The 12,826-nt window shown below is 56.5% G+C and overlaps 5 protein-coding genes and 2 non-coding genes across 7 annotated transcripts; 2 read left to right on the top strand and 5 right to left on the bottom strand.

The window, feature by feature from the left end:
* Positions 1 to 23: 23 nt before the first annotated feature.
* QBC33DRAFT_546144 (WD40 repeat-like protein) lies at positions 24 to 4,034 on the top strand (the record flags this gene model as incomplete). The annotated part of the gene is made up of 2 exons (XM_060428631.1): positions 24 to 176; positions 267 to 4,034. Coding segments are annotated over exons 1-2 (3,460 nt in total), but the record flags the coding sequence as incomplete, so codon positions are not given.
* Positions 4,035 to 4,374: 340 nt separating this feature from the next.
* QBC33DRAFT_t58 lies at positions 4,375 to 4,478 on the bottom strand. The gene has a single exon. It is a non-coding gene; the product is annotated as a tRNA-Met (tRNA).
* A 129-nt stretch (positions 4,479 to 4,607) lies between these two features.
* On the bottom strand, positions 4,608 to 4,694 carry QBC33DRAFT_t57. The gene has a single exon. It is a non-coding gene; the product is annotated as a tRNA-Val (tRNA).
* A 542-nt stretch (positions 4,695 to 5,236) lies between these two features.
* Positions 5,237 to 5,992, top strand: QBC33DRAFT_546139 (ribosome recycling factor domain-containing protein). The gene has a single exon (XM_060428630.1). The coding sequence runs from the start codon at positions 5,352 to 5,354 to the stop codon at positions 5,853 to 5,855; it is 504 nt and encodes a 167-aa protein (XP_060281040.1). The 5' UTR covers positions 5,237 to 5,351; the 3' UTR covers positions 5,856 to 5,992.
* Positions 5,909 to 7,158, bottom strand: QBC33DRAFT_546138 (uncharacterized protein). Its single transcript, XM_060428629.1, has one exon. It carries the CDS (start codon positions 7,121 to 7,123, stop codon positions 6,035 to 6,037), a length of 1,089 nt encoding a protein of 362 aa, XP_060281039.1. The 5' UTR covers positions 7,124 to 7,158; the 3' UTR covers positions 5,909 to 6,034.
* Positions 7,159 to 7,318: 160 nt separating this feature from the next.
* QBC33DRAFT_546136 (Aldehyde/histidinol dehydrogenase) lies at positions 7,319 to 9,575 on the bottom strand. The gene is made up of 3 exons (XM_060428628.1): positions 9,200 to 9,575; positions 9,049 to 9,139; positions 7,319 to 8,984 (listed from the first exon to the last, which is right to left on the bottom strand). Exons 1-3 carry the CDS (start codon positions 9,323 to 9,325, stop codon positions 7,600 to 7,602), a joined length of 1,602 nt encoding a protein of 533 aa, XP_060281038.1. The 5' UTR covers positions 9,326 to 9,575; the 3' UTR covers positions 7,319 to 7,599.
* Positions 9,576 to 10,637: 1,062 nt separating this feature from the next.
* On the bottom strand, positions 10,638 to 11,930 carry QBC33DRAFT_185116 (uncharacterized protein). The gene is made up of 3 exons (XM_060422479.1): positions 11,489 to 11,930; positions 11,134 to 11,430; positions 10,638 to 11,077 (listed from the first exon to the last, which is right to left on the bottom strand). Exons 1-3 carry the CDS (start codon positions 11,731 to 11,733, stop codon positions 10,855 to 10,857), a joined length of 765 nt encoding a protein of 254 aa, XP_060281037.1. The 5' UTR covers positions 11,734 to 11,930; the 3' UTR covers positions 10,638 to 10,854.
* Between the last annotated feature and the right edge of the window lie 896 nt (positions 11,931 to 12,826).

The following is a 12,826-nucleotide window of genomic DNA, read 5'->3' as shown; positions in this document are numbered from 1 at the left end:
AATTGACAACCCAAGCTGCTGAAATTCGGTCCTGTAAATGGTTCCCTAGAAAACTTACACCGCAATTCGGTCAAGGAACTGCTAGCCACCTGCGCCATTCATGTAAATCACCTCTTCTCGTCTCCGCGGGGCCAAGTGGCCCAGTAAATAACCCTCGACGAACCATGTCTCAAGATGTAAGTGGACTTCCCCGGTATCTCCTTCGCGTTGGCGGGGTAGGTCCTTCTCAACGATAAACATTCCCCTGACAGGCCTCCTATTCATAGTCCGAAGCTCCACGGGCTCTGAAGCAGGACTTTTTACAATGCCCAGTTACAGCCCTCGCCTTCTTTGAGTCAGCCAATGGGCGTCAATACGTCGTCGCGGGAGAAGACGCCTGGATCAGGATCTATGATCCCAAACTCTGTCGGCTGCGTGGACAGCTGAGGGTATTTTCGTCGCAGGCGGTCCATGGTATGCAAGCCTCCTCGGCCGGGTTGCTTGTCTGGGGGGACAAGTCCGTGACAACCGTGCCGGCAGCTGCGCTGGAGGCCATCCTCGAGGGCACCCATGTTGAGGCACCTGTCGAGGCACAAGCCCCGGACTGGATCTACGACGGCAGCTTGTCGCCGTACGACCCGCGGGTCGGTGTCCTCATAACCGCCCATAACGAGATCGTCTCGTTTTCGGTGGATTCGGTAGAAAACCGACACGTCATCGTGTTCGGCGAGGTCATCTCCCCCTCGAGACCGATCCTTTACTCCGGTGCGGTTTCCTGGACTGCAGAAAGGTGTGTCCTGGTTGCAGCAGGGACCGTTTTCGGCGAGATAGTCGTCTGGGAGTGCTGCTTTGATGGGGAAAGCTCATCCCGTTCCGAAGTTTTGTTTGTCCTCACCGGCCACGAGGGCTCTGTCTTTGGCGTTGACATCTCGCCCGAGCTCGAGCTCACAACTGGCTGTAAGACGAGGTTGCTAGCAAGCTGTAGCGATGACAGAACCATCAGGGTTTGGGACATCACGAGAGGCGCAGACCTAGCCAGGACCATTGATGGAGCCTACATTAAGAGCCTGGGAGAGGCTCGAGAGACGGGCTTTACTGCTAGCTCTGAAATAGATGCAACGCATGATGTCGATGCATCAAGGTGCCTCGCAGCAACAATGGGCCATGGATCGAGAATTTGGCATGTCAAGTTCGCCTGTCCCACAGCTCATACTGGAACATCAATGAGCCCTGTCAGCGTGTACTCGTTTGGAGAAGACGCAACCGCACAGAAGTGGGCATTATGCCTAGGCGGAGACCGTCCCACGATTCCTAGCAAGAGCGCTGTCCTCAACTCATCCAATTGGCTCCCAGGCGCGCTCAATAACGTGGAAAAGTTTGTCTGCCATAAAGGAAAGCATATATGGTCCGCTGCCGTGACGACGGCAGGGAAATCCGATCCGCTCGTCACCACAGGCGGTGCTGATGGCAAGATCACTCTTCTTGGCTGGGTGGACAAGGATGTTGCCACCGATTCCACGAACAAGGACAACAGCAGCCGGAGTGTGTCCAACCTTACGGACGGCACCGTCTCGTTATCTTACCAGGATGTGTCCGAATCAATATCGGGCACAGGAAATTATCTACCGGACGCCAGTCCCATAGTCAAGAAGACGGCCAAGAACGGCTTCCTGCGATATGTCTTCCTATCGGAAGACCGCCTCCTAGTCTCGACTAAGTCTGGAAGGACTCTGGTTGGGAACATGGGAAAGGAATTATCCTGGGCTGAAGTGGATGTCTCTGATGCCGTCCGTGAAGACCTGAAATCCCACATCATCTCCAGGAGCCCCGGTTTCGGTGCCGCATTCCTGGGATCTACAAGCGGACGACTGTACCTATTCCGCGAAGAGCATGGAATGCAGGAGATAGCAACCTTTTCCGGCAAGATCGCCGATCTCCTTTTCTTACCCAAGCCAAGTGAGAGGGCGGAGACCGCCATCGCCGTGGGATCAGGTGTGGAAAAGGAACGGGTATTTACCATATTAGTGACAATCCTTGGAAGCACCCAAGCCACGTTACTTACCTTCGCCATATCAGAAGAGAGCACCAGTGTCGAACGTCTGCCTATCTGCCTAGATAAGGGGGTTGCTACCTCTGCCGCCATCTGTGGAGACTTCATGGTGATCGGAACGAGATCGGGGGTTGTTGCGGTGTACACGAGGACTCCAGACGGCTTTGCCCGCCGAGCTTCTCGACTAGACTGCAAGAACAAGGACGCGGTGACCTCCATCGTGACGCTCCCGCCACTGGATGGAGATACTGCTACTGGGTTTCTTGCCACTTTCCGCGACGGAAACTACCGAATCTACGAGATACAGGGCGACGAGGATGAAGTGGCCCTCATCCTTCGGCACGAAACATCTCCTCCACTGGGGCCAATACTCGAGGGGGCATGGTTCGCTCAGACGCCGAACGGGGACTTGGACCTCATCATATGCGGATTCCGCAGCAGAAGCTTCGTCATGTGGAACGAAACGAAGCAGCAGGAAATTGCTGACGTCGAGTGTGGCGGCGGCCACAGGACTTTCGATTACATGTCGAACCGCGACAAAGTGGAAAGGATGCGGTTCGTCTACACCAAGGCGTCGTACATGGACATTTACTCCCAGTCCCGGATGTCGTTACGGACACTCAGGCCAGGCAGCCACGGCAGGGAGATCCGAGCGGTGGCAACCAACGGGAAATACCTAGCCACAGGGGGCGAGGATACGTGTATTCGCATCTGGGAATATGCACACGATGGCGCCCCGCCGGAAGACCTGAGGTGCCTTGCCGTATTAGAGAAACACACCGCGGGCGTCCGGTGTCTCAAGTGGTACGGGGAGGAGTATCTCATCAGCTGCTCCGGAAATGAGGAGGTCTACGTCTGGAGAGTGACCAGCCTCAGATCCAAGTACAAAGGGCTCGCAGTGATCTGCGAGGCCGTATTCTCCGACTTCACCCCGTTGAGGGACCTGAGAATCATGGACTTTGTCGTTGGTGAAGGGGAGGAGGACGATGACGGAATGCATATCTCAATGACCTTCTCCAACTCGTCCCTGAAGACGTACCGCTACTCGCAAGACCAGGGTTTCAAGCTCTTGGCTGAAGGGCTATACACCGGGGCCTGCCTAACGCAGATTCGTCATCTTCGACTGCCTGGAGGCGCCATGAGAGTCCTCACGGCTTCAACGGACGGGCATGTGGCGATATGGAAAGGTGAGAAGAGCACACCACAAGACAAGACTTGTGATATAAGTCGCTACACCTTAGTTCTCGCCACCAAACTTCACCAGAATACCATCATCAGCCTCGACATCCGAGACGATGCTACGGAGGGCGGCATTAGCTGGCAAGTCGTCACCAGCGGGGATGACAACGCTCTCGGCATCCTCGATATCTCATGGCGCGGGGAACACGCCAGCCTCACCGTCACCAGCCGCGCTCGAGTGAAAGATGCCCACGCTGCGGCTGTGACCAGTGCCGTCATAATGGAACGGGCCGGACCTTCGACGTTGGTGGCCACCGTGAGCAATGACCAACGCATCAAGGTCTGGAGGATAGAAAAGGTCCCCAGAAAGGGAAACCGGGTGGCCCTGGTCGAGAACCAATATAGCGCCATTGCGGACCCTGGAGACCTGGAGGTGTTCGCGCCGGGGAAGCTGATGGTCGCTGGTGTCGGGATGGAGGCTTGGAGCTGGTCGCCACGGTCGATAATATGACAAGTTTGATATCAACCTGTGTCAGAGGCAACGCCAACTAAGGGTGCTCGTTTATAAACCTGCTCACCTCGAGGATCTCACTGATCTGACGTAGTATTGCAAAGCCGGATCCGATATTGGGGGGGACAAAAAATGTACGCACACACCTGCGCAACCCCTCCCCCCCTTTTCTCGATCTCGACCCCTTTCCCGCCAACCTCTCCACTACAAAGTGCAGGTTAGGTGTCCATTATTAGTGTATCGACCTAGTCTGGCCCTGTATACTACGTAATTCTAAACAACTTCCTCTCTACTACCTGTCCGTGACTACCGAAGTTCTTTCCGGCAACCCTCGCCGGCATGAAATATCGACATGAAAATGTTCACACAAAGCCACGGGCCACAGAATCCCAGCAGCATGTCTTGGGAATATTTGGTGACGCAAACTCACCAGCTGAGCCCGCTGCAGGGCTCTATGGTGGCGAAAGACTGCAAGACCATCATCATCCATCACCACCTGCAATTGATGAAGAGTGCTAGGAGAATTTTCTCGAGGACGTCTCAAAGGTCAACGATCTCCCTATAGCTCATCTCCAATTCAGTTGACGGATGAATGAAAAGGAAACAGAAAGAGGGTGGGGAGGGGGAGAGAAGGGAAAAAAAAAAAAAACAGGCATGGAACCTGTGAGGATCGAACTCACGACCTCAGGATTACTCCGATCTGGGACCGAATCATAGCGAGTATGAGACCTGCGCGCTAACCAGCTGCGCCAAGGTTCCGACTTGAAAATAAGTTGACGTTAATCCAATACGTAAGTTTCGGAAGCTTCACTCAGATTAAATTTTTAAAAAATAAAAATGTATCCACCTAGTGGATCAATTCAACGGGCCAAAAAAATAAAACTAGAATGGCCGTTGGAGGGATCGAACCTTCGACCTTGTGCGATACTAGAATAGCATGTAAAGCACACGCTCTAACCACTGAGCTAAACGGTCATCCAGAATTTTCAAGTCCTTATTATCCAATAATAGACAGAATCATTTAGTTTCGCCGTCATTGGTCGATGGCCCATTAGCAAACCACAAATCGCTGCAAGGCTGAGGCGAACCCCCCTCTGCAACCAGGAAGTCCCCCCAAACACCTTTCCGGATATCGATGTCATGAGGGGCCTCCAGTACTCCAAGGCGCTTCTGCGCAACAGTAGGATTGCCAATAGAGCTGTTGCCAGGTAAGGCCAACGTCAATGCCTGCTTCTACAATGCCCCCGTCACTAAGGGTTTCAAAGTCCAACAGATGCAGCAGCCCTCGGCCTGTTCAGATTTCACCCACGCCTGCTACAGGGTCAATTGGCTCGCGATGCTGGCCTCACACATTCCTGCGCACGCTGCTTCTCGCAGACGACGTGGCAGGCCAAGAACGCCTCGAAGGAGCGGACGAAGGGCCGGCCCGACGTGACCACCGCCCCCAAGGCCGCCGCCGCCCCCAAGAGCAAGAACACCAAGCCCGGCGCCGGCGCCGGCACCGGCAACGAGGAGGTCACGTCCGGGGGCGACGGGCGACCGAAGCCGAACCCGGAGGAGCCGTTCGACCTCTCGGACCTCGAGTTCGGGTGGGCGCGGGGCGCGGAGCACTTTGAGGACCAGCTGAAGAAGATGCGGGCGGGGGGCCGGTTCAACCCGGACGCGATCGGGGCGGTGCGGGTGCGGCCGGACAAGAAGTCGGCCGAGACGTTCCCGCTGCACGAGCTGGCGGCGGTGGTGCCCAAGGGGGGCCGCAACATTGGCGTGCTGGTGCACGAGGCGGCATACATCAAGCCCGTCATGAGCGCCATCCAGGCCAGCCCGGACTTCAATCAGCAGCCGCAGCGGAGCGAGGAGAACGAGCTGGAGCTGATACTGAAGGTCGAGCCCGAGAGGAAGGAGGGGCTGGTTAAGAGGGCCAAGGAGCTGTGCCACGCCTGGAGGGAGCAGGTGCGCGCCGAGAGGCACAAGAGGGACGTGGTCGTCAAGAGGTGGCACAAGGACGGGCTGCTTACCGCTAATGACAAGACGCGGCTGGAGAAGGAACTGCAGAAGCTGCAGGACAAGCGGATGGCACATGTGGATAGCAAGGAGAAGGAGATCCTACAGCACATTGCGGCCAAGGAAGGCCGCTAGATGGAGAAGGAAGGCATTCCCGTGGGATACCCCGTGGGCCGGATGCTAGGGTGTCGAAGGGATACCCATCCATATATTCATACAGTGATTCGATTCCTACATACAACAAGCTCCACATAGTGCTACAGTGTCCATCCCCCGGGTGTCGGTATTACCAGACATCTGCTCGATCGCCCTCCTTATGCCGCCGCTGCTTTCCGAGGTCGGGCGGCACCCTTCGCGCGTGCACCTTGGGCAGGCAGAAGAGAACGGACCTTCGCATCAAACTTCTCCCCATCGGTAGGTGTGTACGTCGCTTCGCGGGCGTGATAGCTTGCCAGCATACCCAGAGTGTCGTTGAGTGCCGCGAACTTGGGGGCGACGTATTTCCCCTGGACAGCAGCCTGAATAATGGCCGCCTTGGTGTTCTCGTGAGGAGGATATATCCTGACCCCATCCTGGCTGCCCTCCAGCCACTCCTTCTCCTTCAAGCTGTCAAAGAAGACGGGCTTCTTCTCGTGGTAGTACCGGTTGACGTTGTCCTTGGGGTCGTTGAAGAAGCCGTCCGGGTTATACGGCTTGCCTCCTCCGAGAATCCGCATGCCCCTCATCGCGGCCTCGACCTTGCCTATGGAGACATCCGTTGCCAGGGCCGGGCCGTGGCCGACCAGGGATTCCAGCGTGGTCGGGGGCGTGTATGGCGTTACGACGCCTTGCTCGATGCGATTGAGCCAATCCTGTTCTTCGGGGGTGCATATGAGCTTGCCGTTGGCGTTATCGTCCTTTGCGGCCTCCTCGTCCTTCTTCTTCCGTTTGCCCCCCCGTCCACCGGCACCGCCGCCGCCACGACCCCTGCCGCGGCCCCTGCCACGAAACCCGCCAGCACCGGCATCGCCGCCGCCTCGCTGGAAAGGAGTCCTGGGACCCCCAGTGCGTGGTGGAAAGCCTTGCCCGCCACTCGGGGCAAATCGGCCGGCTGGGCGAGGTGTGGTCAAGCGGCCCCTGAGGCTCCGGAGGTTGATCATGGTGTGCCCGCCGGCTGGCCCTCCTCGTCCGGGCGAGGACGCGCCCAAGGAGCGAGCATCGACGCGCGGTGCGCTGGGCGAGCCGGATTGCCCCAAGGAGCCCAGATCAGAAGCTGCCGCCGCTAATCGTTGCCGGGTGGTGGGTCGAGGTTGGGATGGCTGGTCGTCTTGTACCCATTGCGTTGTTGATAGGGATCGCTGGCTGTCCCATCGGATCTCGACACGGCCGCGCCCAAGAGCGGATCGCACTGCTGCCCGATTCATGGCGATTGAGGCGGTTTTCGAGAATCGCTCGGCCGACAACCTCGCAGTCGTGATATGGAACTAAAAGTTGAAAGCTCCACGGACCGACTCGAAAAAAAGGGTGTGTCACGTGATACCTCCCGTGCAGCCCAGCACTCAAATCAGAAACTCTTATTGCTTGCCAACTGTGCCAAGGCATCTCTCAAACATTCGCATGCTGGATGTTATCCCGCAATGGACTGTGAATAGCTTACACACTACGGTATCAGAGCTGAGCCTTGGACTTTGAGATGATACCTACGGCCGCCATGGGCAAAGGCTGCCAGTTTCCTGCTCACCCCTGATCTATAGCATTCACGGTCTATCAGCGTTTGTAGAGAGACATCGCACACAGCTGCTATTAACATTTGCCTATGTTCATAGATGCCTGATAAAGCATCACCTATGGACGGACTTTGTGCTCTCCGCAATTGCAACGAATTAGCCCTTTCTCCTGATCACTTCTTCAGAGGCTGGCCCATTCCACCAAACGTGACCATCTTGGTAACCTGGTATTCGGAGATACCATACTGCGATCCCTCCCTGCCGAAACCAGACTCCTTCACGCCTCCGAACGGCGAGGCAGGGTCTGAAATCAGGCCCGTGTTGACGCCGACCATGCCCACCTCGAGATGCTCCGCGACCCGGTGGACGCGCTGCAGGTCCTTCGAGAAGAAATAGCCCGCCAGCCCAACCGGTGTCGAGTTTGCGATCCTGACCACCTCCTCCTCGGTCGCAAACTTGAACAATCCAGCCACGGGACCAAATGTCTCCTCGATGGCCATGTCCATCTCAGTCGTCACGCCAGTAAGGACGGTCGGCTGGAAGAAGTTCTCCCCCAGGTCCGGCATCTTCTGGCCCCCGACGACGACCTTCGCACCCTTCTCCTCGGCGTCGCGGACGTGCGACTCGACCTTGTCGACAGCGCGGTCGTGGATGAGCGGGCCATGCGTGACGCCGCCCTCGAACCCGTTGCCCACGCGGAACTGCCTGACCTGGTCGGCGAACTTGGCCGCGAACTCGTCGTAGACGCCGGCCTGGACGAAGATGCGGTTCGCGCACACGCACGTCTGGCCCGACGAGCGGAACTTGCTGACCAGCGCGCCGGCGACGGCGGCGTCGACGTCGGCGTCGTCGAAGACGATGAAGGGCGCGTTGCCGCCGAGCTCGAGGGACAGCTTCTTGAGCGTCGACGAGCACTGCCGCATGAGCAGCTTGCCGACGTTGGTCGACCCCGTGAAGGAGACCTTGCGCACCGTCGGGTGCGTCGTGAGGACCTCACCGACCTCGGGCGTGTTGCTCAGCGTCGTGACCACGTTGACGACGCCCGCAGGGATGCCGGCCCGGTGCGCGAGCTCGGCGAGCGCGAGCGACGTGAAGGGCGTCTCGCCGGGGGCCTTGCAGACGACGGTGCAGCCGACGGCGAGCGCGGGGCCCATCTTGCGGGTGATCATGGCGGCGGGGAAGTTCCAGGGCGTGATGAGGCCGCAGACTCCCACGGGTTCCTTGATGGTCCACACGCGGTTCCCAGGCACGGAGGAAGGGATGGTGTCGCCGTAGATGCGAGGCGCCTCCTCGCTGAACCACTCCAGGAAGTTGGCCGCGTAGACGACCTCGCCCTTGGCGTCGGCCGTGGGCTTCCCGTTCTCCCAGGTGATGAGGGTTGCCAAGTCCTCCGAGTTCTCCATCACGAGATCATACCATTTTCGTAGCAGCTTAGACCTCTCTCGGCCGGTTTTCTGCTTAAAGCTGTCAAAGGCAACCTCTGCAGCTTCGATGGCATGCTCGGTATCTTTGGCGTCGAATTCAGGACAGGTACCAATGAGCTTCCCTGTCGATGGGTCTGGAAAGAAGAGTCAATATGCGCGCAGTCGGGGGGGCAGGTGGCTGTGGGTGGAGCAAGCTACCATTGACCTGGAATGTCTTGCCAGACGCGGCCTTGACCCATTCTCCATTCACGTAACAGACGTCCTGCTTGAGGAGAGACGGATCCTTGAGCTATAGCGCTACAAATCAGCAACAAGGTAATTGCAACGGCATAGGGTTTCTACAACCCACCTTGGGGGCCATTGTTGAGGCGAGGCGAAGGCACGAATTGGCTGCTACGGGTAGGGTTCTTCTTTGGAACCGGGATCTAATTGCCAGGCGAGACGAGTAAATAAGAGTCCTCTGTAACAAGGCCATCTCCGCTATCCGACGGAAGATGTCGGATGGCACAAGATGGCACAAATACCAGAGCTCTGTCTCTGTATCACGGATGCGGGAAAAGAAAAACGCACAAAATGAGGGCGGCACTCGCAGAAGGGATGCCTTTCTGATAATGAAGTCAGTTGGTTCTCTAGGACAACCTGTGCGTGGAAATTATCGATTGCTGTGTCTCGTGAACGTCCCCGAGAGGCGGTAGTAATTGTCGGTAATCGGGCTGTGTGGATGACGTCGGCTATTGCATTTGGATCCACTGTCCCCCGTGCCCGGCACTTACCTCCACCCCGTAGCCCGTCTACACCCGCTCTCATCAGGCCACTAGCTGCGACAGGGTTAGGGTCTGCTATGGTAACGGTTGGCAACATCAGATCATTGTGGCTCTTTGGCGCCTAACAAGAGAGTTCAGACTCGACATCCTTGATGGAAGGCTTCAATGCAGGACAAATATATATTAAGCTGACTTATCCGCACAAGCAAGGTAGTTATATCCGCCTCCTCAGAGAACCTTTGGACGGAAGGGATCTAGACCTTTTCTAACCGCATAACTGTGGTTATACCGGTGGAGCAACGTCCCTGACGTAACACTGTTGAGAAGTCGAGGATACACGCAAACACCCTAGGTTTCGTGGACCGCCTGACACAGCATGAGCCAGCACCTTTCGTCAGCATGGTGCGTCGTCTCCCAGCAGCCTGTCTAGTCTGATAAGACAAATCATCGGAGCTACACCTCCCAGCCACAATAACGCTGCTGTGACCCGGGATGATGACGGGCGCCACCACCCATCTGGTTTCGATCGCCCCTATATCCCATGTCTGTGAACCGTCAGGTGCCAGCCGCCTTGAGCGCCGGATCCCGGCACAGCCACCGCATGTGTAACCGGGTGGCTGTAAAAGGTCACCGTAAGAAGAGAAAGAGGAACGTCTGTGGCGGGGAGTGCAGACAAGGAGGTGGTAGAGGGTGTTGTGAAACGTGAAAGCTCCTGCTTTCGCTGTTATCTCGCAGTTCCAAAAAAAGGGGAAAGGAAGAAGCTTAGGTGAGAAAGCGTTGTGGCAGGCCCATACCCTCCAACACACCCTTACCTCTCTGTGTGTCTGGCTTGAACTTTGGTTGTGATTCGGCGTGAGCAAGCGAGTGCTTATTCGTTGATAAGAACAACCGGTGTCCGGCAGTTATCGTACACGCGCAAGTGACCGAGGATATTCCACCAACTCCAGGCAATATAGCAGATGATATCTAACCACATCAAATCCATCGTAAAAAGACACCCCGAGTCCGTTTCCCCACCCAACCAAGGAAATTAGTCCGACCCTGTCCCGGATAGTAATAATAAGGAGATACACATCCCTCACAGCCGGCAGGCGAATTGGCGGGCCTGAGCCCGTTGCTTCAACACGTACAGCCATGCCCATTCGACAAGGGCCCGATACGGTTACCCAGGGCGCAAAGAGATGAGATAGCATAAGTAGCCGTGGCCTAGTAGCCTATATGGCGTGTGTCGTTGAGGGCCTCATTGATGGCGCAAGGGCAGTCTCCTGTCGAGCGTGTGGAAGGCCTGCGTCCTCGGCGTGAAGGGCAATCCCGTCCTCGGCGTCACTGGCTGCATCTCCCACTGCTTGTCCGTGATTGGCGAGCCTGATGAAGAGGCCTCATCGTCATCATCCCCCTCGGCTTGCTGCTTGTTTGGAAGCATCGACCAGATGGCTAGGCCGAGATTGCCAAGGTAGACGGAGCTGAAGGGCAACAGTTAGTTGGGGTCACGCCCAGGCTCGGTTGGAGGGGAACGTACAGCATGAAGATCGTCACGGCAAAGGTCCCCTTCGCCATCATACATTGCTTGGTAGCATTGTACGGCTTGGCGACGTCACAGCTCAAGCGGATATACCAAGGGGACGGGCTCGGATATCTCGAATCGGCGTAGTCAGGACCGGCTTGGCCATAAACACTGGCTGTGTAGAGCCCGACCATGGCGAAGCTCTGTAGGAGACCGATGATGGGGAACCAGACTTTCATGATGAACATGATCATCTTGGTGAGGAGAGTAAAGAGAGAGATGATCGAGATGGCGACGTTGAAGTCGGTAAGTCTGCGGTGGATCCTGTCAGAATCGGCTTCCCGTATAAGAGAGAGAGCCCGCCACTCACGTTTGCGACCACACGAAAGGAATGGTGGGCAGTGGTCGGTGATTTGCATATGCGTAAAGGATCATGTTCGGGTTGGAGTTCATCTTCATGTCGAAGCCAATGTTCCAGAACCGTGTCCGGTACAGATCGGGGCGTTGGATGCCAAAGAGTACGAGGAGCGGGACAAGGGCGGCCAGCTCCATAACCACGAGGAACCATATCGGCCTCTTCACCCTCCACTTGCGGCGGAAGATCTTGTATGCCATGTTGGGCTAGCAAGCCGCTGATTGTCGCTGGTTATGGCGGTTTTCTGTCGCACCCGCTCCGACTAACTTCCTTGGATGTGCAGCGGCAGCTGGCTGAGGTATCTCCCCCCGTCGCTCTCGGCAGTCCTGCAGAACGGCTAAAAAGCGTGGGATGAAAAAGGTGTCCGTCAGAGTCAAATGTCGCTGGCTGCCAGCAGTCGCGGGATCTCTTCACATCTCAGAAATTAACGGTGTCGACAGCTTCCTGACGGGATAGGAGGTTCACTGCATGGAACGGAGGGGGGCGGGAGTTGATGGCAGGTTGCTGGGCTGCGGTGTATGTTATAAGGCTTGTCTGCCGCCCGCAACACAACCGGTGGCACCCAACCTCCAGCCTACCGGGCGGGGATGCAGGTCAATCAAGACAATCACGCCGATATGCCAGCCATGCCCAATAGAACGGCCGTGATGGGGGCGGCCACGGCGGTGTAAGCGCCGGGCGAAAAGGGATTCTGGAATCTGATTGGCCGAGGAGCCTCTGATTGTAGAACGAGTTGTGACCAATCTGGTTGAGCGATTCGCGGGACTTCAGGTCCGCCCAATTACCGTGCGTGCCGCCGGTCACCCAACCCCCGTTTCCCTTTACGAGGTAGGGGAAAAAAAGCACGGTCCTCGGGTTACCTAGGTACTTTGATGTGGACCTCCCTGACCTACCTACGGTACGGGTCGAAGGAGCATGGTCGGACCGCCATGAGACACGACTGGAAGAAAAGCTCCTTGTGTCTTTAAACTAGGTAGCTCCCGTCTTGTTTTATCAGCACATGTGCCATTCTTTTATTTTTGCTTGTGTGTGCGTCCTTTGGACGGAGTACAGCGGTTATAGGTACTCACTCCCTACCACCTGCAAGTCCTGCCACCAAAACACCGATTTTTTTTGCATTCGGAGGAGTAAGTTAAATGTAATAGGTGATTTGGGTAACTATCTTTGCGGCGACTGTTTTGATGAGGCAGATCCGAAAAGGAGAAGAGGATGTCTAGTACCTCCGAACACGTCCTACCAACCTACGCATAGTAAAGCTCCATTCAATGATCTATCATCGATCATTCTGCTCAA

This window comes from Phialemonium atrogriseum (genome assembly GCF_030411735.1).
Source record: "Phialemonium atrogriseum strain 8032-3 unplaced genomic scaffold QBC33scaffold_22, whole genome shotgun sequence".
NCBI classification, from domain to species: Eukaryota; Fungi; Ascomycota; class Sordariomycetes; order Cephalothecales; family Cephalothecaceae; genus Phialemonium; species Phialemonium atrogriseum.
Note: the sequence above shows the minus strand (reverse complement) of the source record. Positions and strands in the feature narration are given on the sequence as shown.

Coding starts and splice junctions, on each gene's coding strand:
- QBC33DRAFT_546136 (XM_060428628.1), bottom strand. CDS start 9,325: ATGGCCTTGTTACAGAGGACTCTTATTTACTCGTCTCGCCTGGCAATT. Junction 9,140..9,199: donor CCTCAACAATGGCCCCCAAG/GTGGGTTGTAGA, acceptor GTAGCGCTATAG/CTCAAGGATCCGTCTCTCCT. Junction 8,985..9,048: donor CAAGACATTCCAGGTCAATG/GTAGCTTGCTCC, acceptor TCTTCTTTCCAG/ACCCATCGACAGGGAAGCTC.
- QBC33DRAFT_546138 (XM_060428629.1), bottom strand. CDS start 7,123: ATGAATCGGGCAGCAGTGCGATCCGCTCTTGGGCGCGGCCGTGTCGAG.
- QBC33DRAFT_546139 (XM_060428630.1), top strand. CDS start 5,352: ATGCGGGCGGGGGGCCGGTTCAACCCGGACGCGATCGGGGCGGTGCGG.
- QBC33DRAFT_185116 (XM_060422479.1), bottom strand. CDS start 11,733: ATGGCATACAAGATCTTCCGCCGCAAGTGGAGGGTGAAGAGGCCGATA. Junction 11,431..11,488: donor CCTTTCGTGTGGTCGCAAAC/GTGAGTGGCGGG, acceptor GATCCACCGCAG/ACTTACCGACTTCAACGTCG. Junction 11,078..11,133: donor GCCGTGACGATCTTCATGCT/GTACGTTCCCCT, acceptor GTTGCCCTTCAG/CTCCGTCTACCTTGGCAATC.